The sequence below is a fragment of the Harmonia axyridis genome, chromosome 5 (genome assembly GCF_914767665.1).
Source record: "Harmonia axyridis chromosome 5, icHarAxyr1.1, whole genome shotgun sequence".
In the NCBI taxonomy this organism is placed as follows: domain Eukaryota; kingdom Metazoa; phylum Arthropoda; class Insecta; order Coleoptera; family Coccinellidae; genus Harmonia; species Harmonia axyridis.
In genome coordinates, this window is record NC_059505.1 from 41,099,166 (window position 1) to 41,114,889 (window position 15,724).

Sequence of the window (15,724 nt, forward strand, 5' to 3'; positions counted from 1 at the left end):
CTTTATATTTCTGTTCGACCAAAGGGAGATTAGAGACATTTTCTGGACTAACGTGTTGCTGGCATGCACTTGATTTATAATATTGAGAATCGGAGTTGTTCGTAAATTGAATTATTTTAGCTGTTGTATTTTTCTCCCATAAAGCCTTATCAGATTCGGAATAGTTGCAGATGTTTATTGCATGTAGCTAAGTGGAAATAAAACACTCGAATTGCCAATCTAAACGAGAAGTATTGGATAAAACTTTCCACACAATTTCCCCCAAAAAAAAACAGGAACTTTTTTTGAGCGCTCGTTCACTCATGCACTCTCTTGAAAATATATACGTACAGTTCTACGGTCATCAAGGCCCAATTTTCGCACGAATGAAATTATAAAAGATAATTGAGTCTATTCGGTGAAAGTGATTCAATATAAATATAAAACATTGACAACATTGTGTACAGTTTTGGTTATTCTAAATTCTACGTTGGCTGGTTATTAATATTTTATCATTTTTCGAATTGGAATTGTATTCCAAGAAATAAAAAAACCGAATATATATTAAATATATATTATACATATATTAGATATACAACTTTGCTTCCGCCTTTTTGCAATAGATTGCTGCAGCGGTAAGTGGTCGAAATAAATAGATCGTAGATGTTATACAATAAGCTCAGGTAAAAATAACGTCAAATTCTCGTTATTTGTGGGAGGTTATGATTTTCTGCTTCAATATGAAAAAATCTGCGGCTAGGGCTCATCGAATGCTCTCAAATACCTATGGTGAGTCCGCTATTAGTGAAAGAGTGCCGAGAGTGTTTTCAACGCTTCAAGAACGGTGATTTTAACGTCTAAGACCAGCATGGCGGTGGAAGAGAGAAGATTTTCGAAGATGCAGAATTGGAGGCATTACTTGATCAAAACTCGTGTCAAACGCAACAAGAATTGGCCGGATCATTGGCAGTGACACAAAAAGCCATTTTAAAACACAGGAAAGTCATGAGAATGATCCAGAAAATTGGGTGCCGTACAAGTTGAAGCCGAGAGATGTTGATTACTGGATCTCATTGTGACTGAAGACGGAAAATGTGTTCACTACGATAATCATAAGCGCAGAAAATCAAGTGGATATCCCGGTCATGTTCCACGTCGACATTCAAACCGAATATTCACGGTTCCAAGGTCATGCTCAGTATTTGGTGGAACCAGCAGCTCGGCGTAGTGTATCATGAGTTGTTGAAACTGACTGAAACAATCACAGGGATCGTTATCGAACGCAATTAGAGCGTTTGAGCCGAGCATTGAAAGACAAACGGCCGCAATATAACGAGAGACATGATAGAGTGATTTTACATCATGACAATGCTCGACCCCATGTTACGAAAGTGTTCAAGAAAAACTTGAAAACGTTGAAATGGGAAGTCCTACCCCACCCGCCTTATTCTCCAGACGTTGCTCTCTCGGACTATCACTTGTTTCGATCAATGACACACGGCCTGGCTGACCAGCACTTCTGGTCTTATGAAGAATTAAAAAATTGGATCGATTCGTGGATTGCTTCAAAAGATGACCAGTTTTTTCAACGCGGGATTTGTACGCTGCCCGAAAGATGGGAGAAAGTAGTGGCCAGCGATGGACAATACTTTGAATCATAAATGTATAAACAGTTTTTTTTAAATAAAGCCTCGAATTTTGGAAAAAACGGCGGAAGCAAAGTTGTACGCCTATGTATTATGAAGGGAAAAGGACATAACGTTGTCAATTTTTCTAGTCTTCTTGTCTAGTATTGAAAACAGTTTACTGCTCGAATGTAAGAAGTATTTTAGAGTATTCAGCAGTGGTATGGGCGCCCTACTATGCTGTTCATAGACAAAGTATTGAAAGGGTACAGAGGAAATTTCTGAAGTGGGTATCATTCAAAACTGGAATGTCAATGTCATCCGAAAATTAAAATCAATCAATCGGACCACGATCTTTAGATTTGAGAAGAGATAACTTTAGCATTATGCTTATTTTCAAACTTATCAATAACCTCATCGATTGTAATTATTTAATGAGCAGAATAAATCTCAACTGTAGTCCAGCGCTCCTTAGAACTCGAGAGGTTTTTCACATTAGCTTTGCGCCAACAAATTATAGTGTCCACAGCCCATTATCTAGAGCTCTTCGCCTAGCTAGCAAATGTCAGGCTGATATATTTTCAGTATCTATATTCACCCTGAAGAAGCACTTCGAATCCCAAGCTCTTACTAGCCCGCTGGCATCTCATATCTGATTTTGCCTATTGCACAAAATTGGTGAAAACATTTTTGATAGTGTATATTTCTGAAAATTTAACTTTATGAATGAGTTCTTGTGATACTTAAGTGCTTGTTTATCTATGTTCTTATATATTATAATGAAGATTGTTTTTGTTAAAATTTTCCATCAATGTAAGATGGCTTTGCCGTCTGATCAGATAAATAAATAAATTAATAGTCTTAATCCCTCAATTTCAGCTTGGATATCCATCCCCTCATGTACTCATTCATAAAAACTCTGTCCAGACCAAGATCTGGGCCTCGCAGATAAGAAAAAACTCTAAATAAAGTGTAAACATCTAGATCGAAAGAAACATAAAGAATAACGAGCGCCGCCTCCAAAACGCCAATTTATTCATCGTCCCAAGGTCGTTTCACTTTCCTAGAAATCGCCGTTGTGGAAAATCACGACGTATGCAGCAGAGAGGGGAGGCGAGATTTTCACTGGTCATTCACGCTATCGATCAGGCTAATTTTCCTGGGTGCAGTCCAGTCCATTTCTTGAAGAGGGTGGCCTACTTCGATATCCCTGGGGTTCCCCGTCTGCCGTAGACCGGTCCTATAACGATTTTTAACTACTCTTATTGGTATGCAGAATGAAACATCCCTAGGCAGGGCAGTAGTAACGGAGAATTTCGACTTGATTAAGTACATAGTAAGAGACCAAGGCAGTTTGACCAAAATGATCGCATACCACAACCTAATAGCTCTATAGGCTTTGAGATCCCTGTACTTTCAAAGGTGAATTTCGCAATATTCCCGAAAAAGATTCTACTGAGTGGTAAACTGCTGCCCAATGACTGAATCGATTGTATCTAAGCCTCATGGCCAAGTCACTTCTCTCCTGCTCGATGAGCTGAACTAAACAAGTTCTCTTACTCAGTTGACATGAACTGAGGAAATTGACGGGACACTGTCCTGTGAGGTATCATCTGAAAAACATCTGAAAAGCGTCTGAGGACACATATGTCGCTTCTGTCAAGAAGCCACTGAGCCAAACACTTGCTATGCGAATGTAAAGCTGTTCACCAGAGAAGGCTACAACACCTTGGCTCTTGGTTTCTAAAGCCAGAACAAGTGATGGATGTAGCCCTCAGAAAGGTGATAAAGTTCATAGGAACATTGTTGCCAGACTGGTAAACAGCGCAGGGACGCACAATAGATCTTTAGGTTAAGGTGCAAGCGAGGTAGGATGATCTTACACCCTTCCTTTCTCTATTCTAAAGCCTCATGGCCAAATCTGAAGATATAATGTTGACCATATTCGTTTTCTTCATAATAGTAACCGTCTAAGTGCTAAGGACTTCTTCAAAAAAACTGAAGAACAAGTCACTCCTCCGGTGAATAGATGTATGAAAAACAGAGGGTGTCTGAAGTTGAAGCTATCCACGACTCTGAGTTAATGTCTTGTAGGCAGAAGCCTTAGCTATCTTTATGTGTGCTTAGCTTTCTAGTTTTAGATTTAAGGGAGGTTTTATAGCACCGCGACCTTATGGTCTATTGTGCTTCTATTTTATCTAGAATGGCTTTAAGGTTACTTCCTCACTTCTACAAGTTTCTTGTCTAAAGTATTTTTTACGTTGGCTAGCGATGGCTAGGCATTTCATCATCAGGAGATCCAAAGTTTCTTCCTCCTCCCAGCAGAATCTGCACTCCCCCTTTGCTGCTAGACTTATTCTCATGATGTACTTCCTGCTCTGTAAGGTATCCAGTGAGAAGGTGTAACATATTCTTGGTAAGATCCAAATACTTCTTAGACCTCGCAGTATCAAAGTTTTGAAGAATGATCCAACCCAGGAAGATTCATTCACATTGATTAGATAGGTTCATTGACCTTTACCACAGAAAAGTTATGGACCTCTTCAGTGTCTCTCTCTTTCTCTACGTCTTTTTGGATCTTACAGTATTCGTATTAGGAACTTTTTGAGAGATCAATCTCAGGAAGTTTTCGCCAGAGTATTTCTCTTCCTTCTATCCTTCTCTTTCTTATGTCTACGAGTAGGTACACATCTTAGCCTTATCTTAAGAATTCAGATGAAATTAGAGAAAATAGCATTCTACAAGAAAACGCTTGTATACATTACAACGGACCGTCAATATTTGCTGTGGTATAAGTTCCTTCTTTACCGAATGAACCTGTCAGCAGATGAAATTTGCAAACTTTGCAAATCGGAGATGGAGAAAGCTGATCCCATAGTGTGCAATTGTTCAAAGCTGGCCAGCCTAAGAAGCACACTTTTGGGCTAACCAGTTCTATCGACGTTGTCAGATTAGCCAATATGGTAAATGATCTGCTTAGGAATTGTGGAGGAAGGTATAGAGCTAAAGATCAAACTACTAAAGACCCCATTCCTAAAAGGCTGCTTTTAAGACTATCGATCCCTTCATCTAAACCAAATCTAGGTATTTCCCACCGGTTCAGAAATAGATAGCTTTTTAACAGTGTTGATAGAATCTGTCTTGAAATTTGTATTAGAAATGGAAGTCGATAGCAACACTAAATTTCTAGAAAAAAAAAGATACGATTTCTACTAACACAAATAAAACAAATATTATCAAACCACCATCGAATTCTCTGATCTCTCAAGTCCCTGATGTCTTAATATTATTATTTTGTTTAAATCATTTTGAAAATATATATTTTTCAGACTGGATATAACCGAGTACGGCCCTGTCCACATCACTTTCCACGATATGCAAAACACCATTTAGATCGTCCTTTCTAGCTTCGCAGCTATATTGTAATTAAAGCAACGACAGGACGATATGCGTGAGTAGATGTTGTGTTTTAAGAAAATCACCTCTCAACGAGAAAATTCCGTTTTGTGACTCTTATGGAAAAAAATTACTAAACTAGGCCGATGTAGGAGATAGAGTTGGGTGTTTTTCCTGTTTAATCGCCAGCTACACTGCTGAGAGGAAGGTGGAAACAGAATCTGATGGATATGTATCACGCATGTATTATTAGTACGTAATTGTTGTTAATTTTTTTTTATCTGAAATTACAGAACCTAATTTTAAACTTTCTATAGTATAAACTCGCGTTCACAAGGTTAGTTCGGGAAATAATTGTACATTTTGAATTACCCGCCAACGGTTATACAATAACCGACAAAGAAACAGCACAGTCAACATAATCGACTTAGTGAGTAAGCAATTCGTGAAGTTATTGATCATTTTCTCACTAATTTCACACATCTCGATTCAAAACCATCAATAAGACAAATAAATGTGCATACCGAAGAGAATATTGCTACTGCAGCGCAAAGTGTTGAAGATGATGCTGAAAAGTCGATACGTCGCCGTTCTCAACTTGTTGGCCTTTGTCTTCCAACTACTTGCACAATTTTACGTAAGGCTCTTAGCTTAGGTACCAATAAAATAAAGCAGCGTTATCTTATGGTGTAACACTATGGAACTGTCAAACTAATATATCATGAATCGATCAGACATCTGACACAATCAGCTTGTCATTTTGCTTTCCTATAGAAACACCAAGAAGAATCTGTTATTCTTATCAACTTCAACTTAGTACTTTCCACATCATCTTCAAACCTTCTAAAACCCACATCTAAGCAAAAACTCACCTTAAAAGTCTTGTAGGAAGACACAACGTAGGATGCTCCATCCTCCAACTCGTCAAGTCTATATTTCCTGTCCCCATCCATGGAAAAAATGTATCTTGCACCTCTCGGTAGATCCATACGAAGGGAAAGTTTGTCCAGGAGCGCCTCCAAAGACATGATGTCTCTTCCTGGTTTGAACCTGAACTCCACTCCTGGAAAGAAGGGATCGCCGTTTCTGAAGAACACCACCCTTCTGGCCTTCCAGTAGGAGAGGTTGCTGTATCTGCTGGTGGCCATCTCCGAACGGCTCTTTGGCCTCTGGGGGGGCACCATGGACGAGGCATCGCTGGCATTGTCTGCCATAATAGGCGATTGAGATCTGGAAGAAAAGAGAGACTCCTGAATGTTGATTGTTTCTACTACCAGGCTGTAGAACAGAGATAGACAGATAGGTTTTCTGGTGTAGTCAGTTACGGAATAACTCCTCTGAAGTTGCCTACAACAGTTTTAGTCGATACGTCAGGTGAAAAACCTTCAAGGCCATGGTTCAGTCACCAATTCTATTGTTTCATTTATTGAATGTTAATGTCTCAGTATTGATATGTATATGAGAAGAAATCAGAAGCCTAATGGACTAACTAAATTGAGAGTCAATGCCTGCCAAGGTTTCACTATGTGGAATATGGGTCAATAAGTTTGAATGTCTTGGAAAAAATCTCGAAAGTCAGGTTATGGTTGCCAGGTTAAAGTGGTATTAAAGTCAATGACCAAGCCAAGATCAGCTTGTCAATCGATTTCTACACTTGCACCATTCTGGGGGTTTGGAGAAGAACATTGCAGGACAGCAGTGCAGCTATGGAACTTCAAGAATGAGAGATACATCTGAAGTAATACTCAATAGCTTAAGCAGCTGCCACCAGCTGAATTTCGAATCATTGGACGATTGGTGATAAGTCCTTCTGTACTGCATCAGCGTATGGAGATGAAATTTAAGTCTCTGCAAATCGGACAAGGAAGTATTAGGAAAATTCTCAAAACACATTACTGGGTTAGCCAGATCTACACCTTATGTATGTGGTCAGATTTACCAATACTATATACGATTGTTAGGTAGGATATAGAACAAAAGATTAAATTGAGAGTAGTTCTGAGGGGCTTCTACTAACCATCAAAGCCATATATTAATTTTGATCTAATCACTATGGAAAACTGATGATACAACAACTAAATGAAGACCAAACTCAGATTAAGTTGAAAAATATGGGAAAGTTTTTGCATTGAATATATTTGGAGGAGGTAAGCCATGATTATGTTGATATCTGTCAGAATATAGTAGGGAAGACTTTCTTTTAGCTACTTATTCCTCCTAGTACTGCAAACACATCATGGAGCGCTTGGAAGAATGACAAAACACATATAAAACATTTGTAGTAAATAGACGCAAGGAGAAACTAGTAGTAGCCAAGGTTTATCCAACAAAAAATAACCAATTCATATGGCTTGCAGGACAATAATTCAGATTATCAAAAAAAGAAGTAGGTAGGTAAATTGAGTTATTCTTTATTAACTCCATTGGCAGAATGCAGTTAGAAAGGCCTAGTCTTACATCTTGAAGGGCATTGAATGAATTTGAAATACATCATATAATCCAAAATATCAATTGAAGGTGATAAATATGTATAAGAGAAGCAAATTGCAGATCCTTCAGCAAATAATCATCAATTTGTCGGAAGTTCGATTACGATACAATGATAAGAATCACCAAAATAATAGCTGGTAGCTACATAGGTTCTTGTAATTCAGGTTATACTTCAGAACCTCAATGGCGAAACATACAAACATAAACAAACCTCTAGTAGCCACTCAAAATTCCTTGAAATTCAAGTTCAATAAATCTAGAGAATGTCTTCAAGAAGCTTGATGCCGATTCTTCACCAAAAAATCATCAATTTGTCGAAGACTTGATTGCAATACAATGATCAAAATGACCAAAAATTAATAGTTGGTACTTAGGTGCTTGTAATTGAGGTTATACTTTAGAGCCTCAATGGCGAAGCATGCCAACATTCTGAAACATAAACAAACCTCTTGTAACCACCCAAATTTCCTTGAGATTCAAGTTCAATTAATCTAGAAAATGTCTACAAGAGTCGATTAAACGAAGGTAATTTTTTTAGAGTAAAAGATCAGAGTCAACATAACATATAATTAAAACTAATTGGGGCAAGGAAATAACTAGGGCAATCTTCTTGTATTGGATATAAGTATTTGGACAAGGTAAGCCATGATTATGCTTATATCTATCGAATTTAGAACGAAAGGCTTTCTCTCAGCCAGTTATCTCTACTAGAATCTACTCCAAACACATCATGAAGGGTTTGGAAAGATGTCAAGACAGATATTGAACATTTGTAGTAATCAGACACAAAGAGAAATTGGATGCAGTTACCAAGGTGTTTTCAGAAAAAAAATTAAGAATTATATCTTAATGCCGAAGCACATTCACATTCACAAATATAAACAAATCTCTTGTAGCCACTCAAAATAGAGGATTCCTTCAGATTCAAGTTTAATTAATCTAGAAACTTTATTTAGATTATTCACATCACATCTTTAAAAAAGTATCAATTTGTCGAAGAGTTTTTTGCAATACAAGGATTAAAATGACTAAAACAATAGCTGGTATTTAGGTACTTGAAATTGAGGTTATGGTTTAGAGTCTCGATGGCGAAGCATGCAAACTTTCTCAAGCATAAAGAAACCTGTTGTAGCCACTCAAAATTCCTCAAGATTCGTTCAATTAATCTAGGAAATGTCAAGAAGAGTCGATGAAGCTGAGGTTATCTTCTTAAAGTAAAAGATCAGAGTCAACATAAGATATAATTGAAACTAATTAAGACTAGGAAATAATTGGGGCAATCTTCTTATATTGGATATAAGTATTTGGACGAGGTAAGCCATGATGATATTCATCAGAATATAGAACGAAAAGCTTTGTCTTAGCCAGTCATCTTTACTAGAATCAACTCCAAACACATCATGAAGGGTTTGGAAAGATATCAAGACAGATATTAAACATTTGTATTTAGTAGTATTTAGACACAAAGAGAAACTGGATGCAGTAACAAAGGTTTTTCTAGCAAAAATTAACATTTTTATCTCAATGGCGAATCATAACAATATTATCAAACATAAACAAACTTCTTGTAGCTTCTCAAAACAGAAGATTCCCTTAGATTCTAGTTCAATTAATCTGGAAAATGTCTAGAAGAGTCTATGAAGCGAAGATAATCTCCTTAGAGTTAACATGAGATATAACTAACACTAATTAAGACAATTAAGTAACTGATGACACCAAGTGCTACCTCAAAGATTCCTCATCTCCCAACAGACTTTCAGACACGAAAATTCGCGCCAAAACCACAAAACCGTCCAAACCCTCCCCTACTCACCTGGAGGCCGCCCCTTGTCTCCAAAATCCCCCGTTTGTCGCCCTTGGGGGCTCGTCCTCCTCGACGGAGTCCTCCTCCTCGCTTTCCGATTGTCTGTGCACCGCGTCCAACGCACCAGCGTCCAGAACACCACTGAGCTCGGCCTCGTCCATGTGTCCGCCGTTTCTGTTCTCGCCGCCGCCGCTCACTTCGCCGCCGTCCCTCTGGGTTTTGGGGTCCGTGGCGCCATCTGGCGGGTGGACGGGGGAGGCATCTGCCGTAGGGACGTCCTCGTAGGTTTGGAGGCGACTGTTGGCACGAGAAGGGGCCACTGACTGGAAGAGGAAGAGGTGGAATTGATTTTTTTGATTTTGAAGAGATATAGTTGGTTTTGAGGTTGGGGTCGGTTGGGTTTTGGATGTTGAGTGATGGAGGGAAGAGGAAGAAAAATGAAGGAGAAAACTGCTCAGTTCAATAGACTTTTGGTTTTTTAATGGCTTAATTGTCGAAAATTAAGTTGATTTGGAAACAAGAAGGAAGGAGAATAATTATTTGGGACATATTTTTTCTACAGGGTGTTCCTAAATTGGTTGTACAAACGAAAATGACAGATTCCTCGGATCGTTTTGAGAAAAAAAAGTTCTGTGGACATTGGCCCGCCAACATTTTGTTTTCAAAATACAGGGTGTTAAAGTTGCTAAATTCACAAGGCATAGATATTCAAATTTAGAGATCTCATCGTGTGATATGCGAATTTTGAATGCAAATTTACAGGTTGATATGTATTTTGGAACAGCTTCTTTCCTCCTGAACTTTTTTTTTGGTGAACCACTGGTAGTTTAGAACAATGTAAAAAGAAACTTTGGTCCAGTACTACAATTTTTGGTATCTCGAAATTATGTGGTATCTACTACCGATTTCATGAAAAAAAGTTCTCTAGTAATCCTCAGGAAAATCCAAATTATTATGAAGATCCAGCTAGTAAGCTGCAATGAATAAATTAATCATGAGTTTTGATACTTATTCACCCAATATGTAGCGAAGATTAATAAAAATTCGATAAACTGATATAAACATTACAAAAAAGTGGGACTACAAGAAACACCCTGTATCTCGAAAACAAAGCGCTTAGAGGACATTTTTCTCTTAAAATTATCCAAGGAATCTTCCATTTTCCTTTGTACCTTCAATTTAGGAACACGCTGTATATTGTTCCCAAATAAATTTCTCAAGAATGTGTCTTAAACCTTTTGGAATTCAACCTGATAAAGATATCGAACAAATCTAAAAGTTGGATGAATATAGAAGTTTTTCTTAATTTGAAAAAAAAATCCAATTTCACAATAACTTTAACTATTTCTTCTTGGAATTATCAACGATCATAAAAATTAATCCATCTGTTTTTCAGTTATAAATGTTGTAACTAACCTACATTGTTTGGTATATCTCTTAAAAATATGTTTTCTTCGAAATGACCTATAAAATGCTAACAATACACCTTATATAAAGCTACCATTTGAAATAATTAACTCAAGGATTTGTTCGATAAGAATTTTCTACGAAGGACATTGAAATAGGTGCTCATTAGGAATTTGAAATTACCATTTAGAAAAATATAATTCAATGAATTATCCACAAACGATATTACAATCAAATGTGGTCATTTATATTTATTACTTTTTTTATTGAGGATTGTTAATAGGTCATAAAGAGGGTAATTTACCACCTTGAGGCAATATAAAAGAACTGTTTCCAAACATGTTTGGTACTTGTTGTCTAGCAGACAGAATATGAAAGAAATTATTTCTTATCAATTTAAAAAAAACATAGTCGTTTAGTTTTTTGTGAAATGTCATTATTTGTTTATTGCCGCTAGAAAATAAGGATTTTTGATAATATTGTTAATTTAACTAATGAAGGATGTTGCACGTTACTTTATGAGCACACACAAAACTATTGTATTTTTGTCCACCCTGTACCAATTGTTATCAACATGTGATACATTTTTGGAATCAGCTCAGCTAGAGTAATCGGAAAATTGAGACAAAATGGGGGTGTTCCATTTGAAAAAAATGACGGTAACGACATTACTAGAAAGTAATTCACCCTGTATATTAGATTATTATTTTAAAATACGGTAAATTGAAAAAAATCGACGTGTTTCAAGATCATTTCTTAAAATGGTCTGTTTAGCTAAAAATGAATTCGTTCCATACTTTACGGACACAGTGTATACAAGCATCCTAAGTTCTGAGATCTACTTCATCAAGTCTAAAAAAAAATCTCCAAATCTTTCAGAACGTGAAAAAAACAATCTGTTGAATTCAACATGCCCAAATCTTCCAACATCGCAACATCATTTGTCTCAAGTAACGGGTGTTTTTTTCGAGGTATATAACTTTAAGTTTAACAGCTGTCGAGTGATTTATTCTCAGTTTAGTTTGGCAATTCATCATGAATATACTCACGCCTGAACAACGCTTGCAAATAGTGCAATTTTATTTCGAAAATAATGGTTCTGTACGGAATACGTATAGCGCACTACGTCCATTTCATTTTGTTTAGCGATGGAGCGCACTTATGGTTGAATGGCTACGTCAACAAACAAAACTGCCGCATTTGGAGTGAAGCTTATCTTCAAGTGTACAGTCAATGGTGATCGGTATAGAGCCATGATTACTAACTTTTTCATTCCTGAATTGAACAACCATGATGTCCAGGAGCTGTGGTTCCAACAAGACGGCGCAACATGTCACACAGCTTGTGGCACAATCGATTTATTGAAAGACACGTTTGGTGAACGCCTAATTTCACGTTTTGGACCTGTGAATTGGCCTCCAAGATCTTGTGATTTAACACCGCTAGACTACTTTCTGTGGGACTATGTAAAGTCATTGGTATATGCGGATAAGCCACAAACCCTTGACCATTTGGAAGACAACATTCGCCGTGTTATTGCCGATATACGGCCACAAATGTTGGAAAAAGTCATCGAAAATTGGACGTCCAGATTGGACTACATCCGAGCCAGCCGTGGCGGTCATATGCCAGAAATCATATTTAAAATGTAATGCCACAAGATTATCTTGCGGATAAATAAAATTCATGTCAATCGAATAATTCATCGTTGTTTTATTGCAATTTAAAGTTCTATAGCTCTAAAAAAAACACCCTTTATAACTACCGAAAATATTACATCGAAAATCGATACGTCTTGCATGCACTTGAACGCCACGGTAAAAACACACGTCACGGTAATTTTTCTTTTGCTTCAAGTGGAGCAGTGATCACGACATTACACTAGTATTAATTCCCATTTATCGCGATGAAAAAAATTGTCGGACAAAAAGTATAAACGGAAGAACGTTAGTGATTCATATATTCTGATGAATGTTTCCCAGAAACTGCGTCCAGTAGGTTTGCTATCAGCAGAATCACGATGTTGTATGGATGTCGTGACTGTATGGTCATTTCTGCTTAAGTAGGCTAGGAACGTATGGCGTAATCACTTCGCAATAAATAGGTCGATAATTTTTTTTTGTAGCTACGTAGAAGAATTTTGTACTGCCAGAATTGTTTTTGAAAATATCAAGGCAAGTTCAATGGAGATTATTTGTTTGGGTACAGAGAATTTTAGGATTTAACAGTGACAATTTGTTAAAAAAATAAAATCTAAGAAGCGACGAATTACACATCTAGTCCAGTATAAAATTGCAATTACTGTCAATTCATGTGTGTTGATGTTAATTTCCAATATTTTCTGTACCAGAATAAATGCAATTGCCTTGATAAAGTCCATAGAGTAATAGACATAGAGGGAGTATACGCAATTTTTACATGTCCCCAACATGGTTAGATTACGTTGTCGGATTGTGATATATTTTCAAAGCCACAATTTTACTAAATCGTTATGGATGTATATTATATTGAATTAAATATATTTATTCGAGTGAATCCCGATTAAATATGCAAATATGAATATTTGGAATCCGATATTTTTCCTAATTGTCGAATTTATAATAAGCAGAATATTTATTATTTTCTGTATCTACCTGCTGAAATACAAGGTTTGGCAACTTTTGCTCTCCTTATGTCATCGGTTGTTTTACGTCTTTTGGCGCGCTTGAAGTTTGTTATCTGAATATCTGATATATCTAGGTATTTATTTCAATATATTTTGAATTGATGTGAAACGTTGATTCACTATGGGACATAAGAAGTGCGTTCTTTGTGGAGAAACTCGCGAATTGAGTGAAATATCGTATCACTGATATGTTTTCATATCCGCGCTCTTCATGTCAAATTTTATAGTTCATGTTGGGGACAAAATTTGCTTACTGAAAGTGAGATAGGCTCCCTCACATGAAATGTTGGCTTAGTCTACACAGTTCACCGGATTTCAATGGTTCAAAATCTATTATTTGAACTGCATCATATAAATACTGGATTTTCCAATGAAAGGTTTCATTTTAAATAGCCCGCTATTTGAGCAGTAGCTGTAAATATTTCGTGACAAAATTTGAAAATCATTGGACTGACTCTTTACTTGAAAATTCATATTAAATCGAAAATAAATTTCATTCTATTCTATATCAACCTCATAATTTCATAAATTATAATCGTTTGGCTACACAGTTTCGAAAAAATCACTAGAAATATAAAGTTTTAAGAATCTACTGCGTAGCGAAACAATTGTTATTTATACAGGGTGTATATGAATGGTTGCGAAAAAATTCGGAGGGATATTCATTGCAAAAAAAGGGCTGGTCTTTCATTAAACTTTTTTTTGAGCCCCGTTGCTTAGTTATAGCCCCCTAAAGAAAAGAAGTTTTCAATTTTCTTCTCAAAAATCATAGAATGCCAAAAATAAAATTGAGCTGACATTTCATGTCGACAAGGCATTAAAAAAAATTTTTTTGGTGGTGTTCCTTTATGATTGAAAAAGCCACCCCTCAAACTTGTTTCGTAATGCCTTTTTCTTTATTCATATTTTACAATAACAAAATTAATTTTAGATAAACTGATCAATTCTTAACAAATAAGATCTCCTGAAATTTTCTGCAAAAATTCATGGTTTTTGAAAAAAAAAATTATCAACAGAAAATACGCCTGGGTTGTGGAGGCTGGAATTATTTTCGATCTTAAATTTATCAAATAATCAAATGTCGATACGATATTTCATTTAGAACTGGTACAAATATAAAATAAATGTAACAAAAAAGAATAATTATAAACTTTTCACAAATTAAAAACTATTTTTAGGGCGCTATTTTTAGGGAGCTGTAACTGAGCAGGGGGAGCCTCAAAAAAAAGTTCATATGGTTTATATGCGAGAGCCACATTATTTTTTGATAAGGAATCACCCCCTACATTTTTTCGCAACTATTCGAATAATATAAGTTTATTCATCTGATAATAAGCTGATAATAAATACATACAGATACATAAATAAACTTTTTAAGTTACAGAGGATTTTATGCGAGATAAGTTCCTGTGCATAACTATACCCTGTATAATTAAAAAGTGGAAATGAGATATTAAGAACTTTAATTTTTTTTTCAAACGAATATCCTCCGATATGAAAAAAAAGCATAAACGAAAATCCAACAAACTAACCAAATTCACACAAATACAGCAATAAATTAAAACAAAGCAAAATCCACAAATATTTCAACGTTTGTGGCTTCTTCAGCTAACATTTCGTCTGTAACCTGAAGAAGCCACAGTATTGGCGAAACAATTGTTGCAAACATCGAAATATTTGTAGGAATGACTTTGTTCTACAATTCATAACGAATTCCCACCAAGAGCGCACAAAATCCTTCAAACAAGACTTACCATCGCAGCAACAACTCACTCCACCGGCATTGGAAATTCGAATAAACTTCTTACACACACCGCTTCTACCTCCCTACACCGCACTACACCCGGCAGGTCACTGCACCCTCCAACCAACTAGGCTCGAAGACCAAGACGACAATACGTCTCACAAAAACCACCCCAACAAGCCCAGAAAAAAAATAATTAAAACTCCAACCACCGGCAAAACTTCAAGATCACACCAACAGCAGCTCTCCTAGGCTCCAACCCTCGAGAGCACCCTCCAAAAATCCCCTGGAAGAAATGCGGTGGCCCATAACTTGTTGCTCTCCCCGTATCGACTTCAGTTTTCCAGGACCGTGCCAGCTAACAGCCCATTGGCCTGGCTGTAAGTGTCAATGACCAATGGAGCATTGAGGTGGCTTGGGAGAGAAGTTGCCCTCTTTCAGCCCCCCGGCTACATCCCCCATTGGTCGTTTCCGGTCGGGAAAACCGCAGATCGGATCGCGCATGCGGTGACTCAGCGATTGCTAGATCTCGGATGCGATTAACCGCCGGGATGGTGGTAATTTCGACGACGTTGATTAGGGATGGGATTTGATGTTCTTTTGGGGGTTTGTTC

At 36.9% G+C, this 15,724-nt stretch overlaps 1 protein-coding gene across 1 annotated transcript in view; it reads right to left on the reverse strand.

Annotated features, from left to right (window-relative positions):
* Window positions 1-15,366, reverse strand: part of LOC123680627 (echinoderm microtubule-associated protein-like CG42247) — a 43,932-nt gene extending 28,566 nt beyond the window's left edge. The window contains exons 1-3 of the mRNA XM_045618612.1: window positions 15,121-15,366; window positions 9,304-9,617; window positions 5,873-6,230 (exon numbers count right to left, since the gene is read on the reverse strand). Coding sequence (XP_045474568.1) covers window positions 5,873-6,230; window positions 9,304-9,617; window positions 15,121-15,123 — 675 coding nt within the window. The 5' untranslated portion in view covers window positions 15,124-15,366. The remainder of the gene's footprint in view (window positions 1-5,872; window positions 6,231-9,303; window positions 9,618-15,120) is intronic.
* Between the last annotated feature and the right edge of the window lie 358 nt (window positions 15,367-15,724).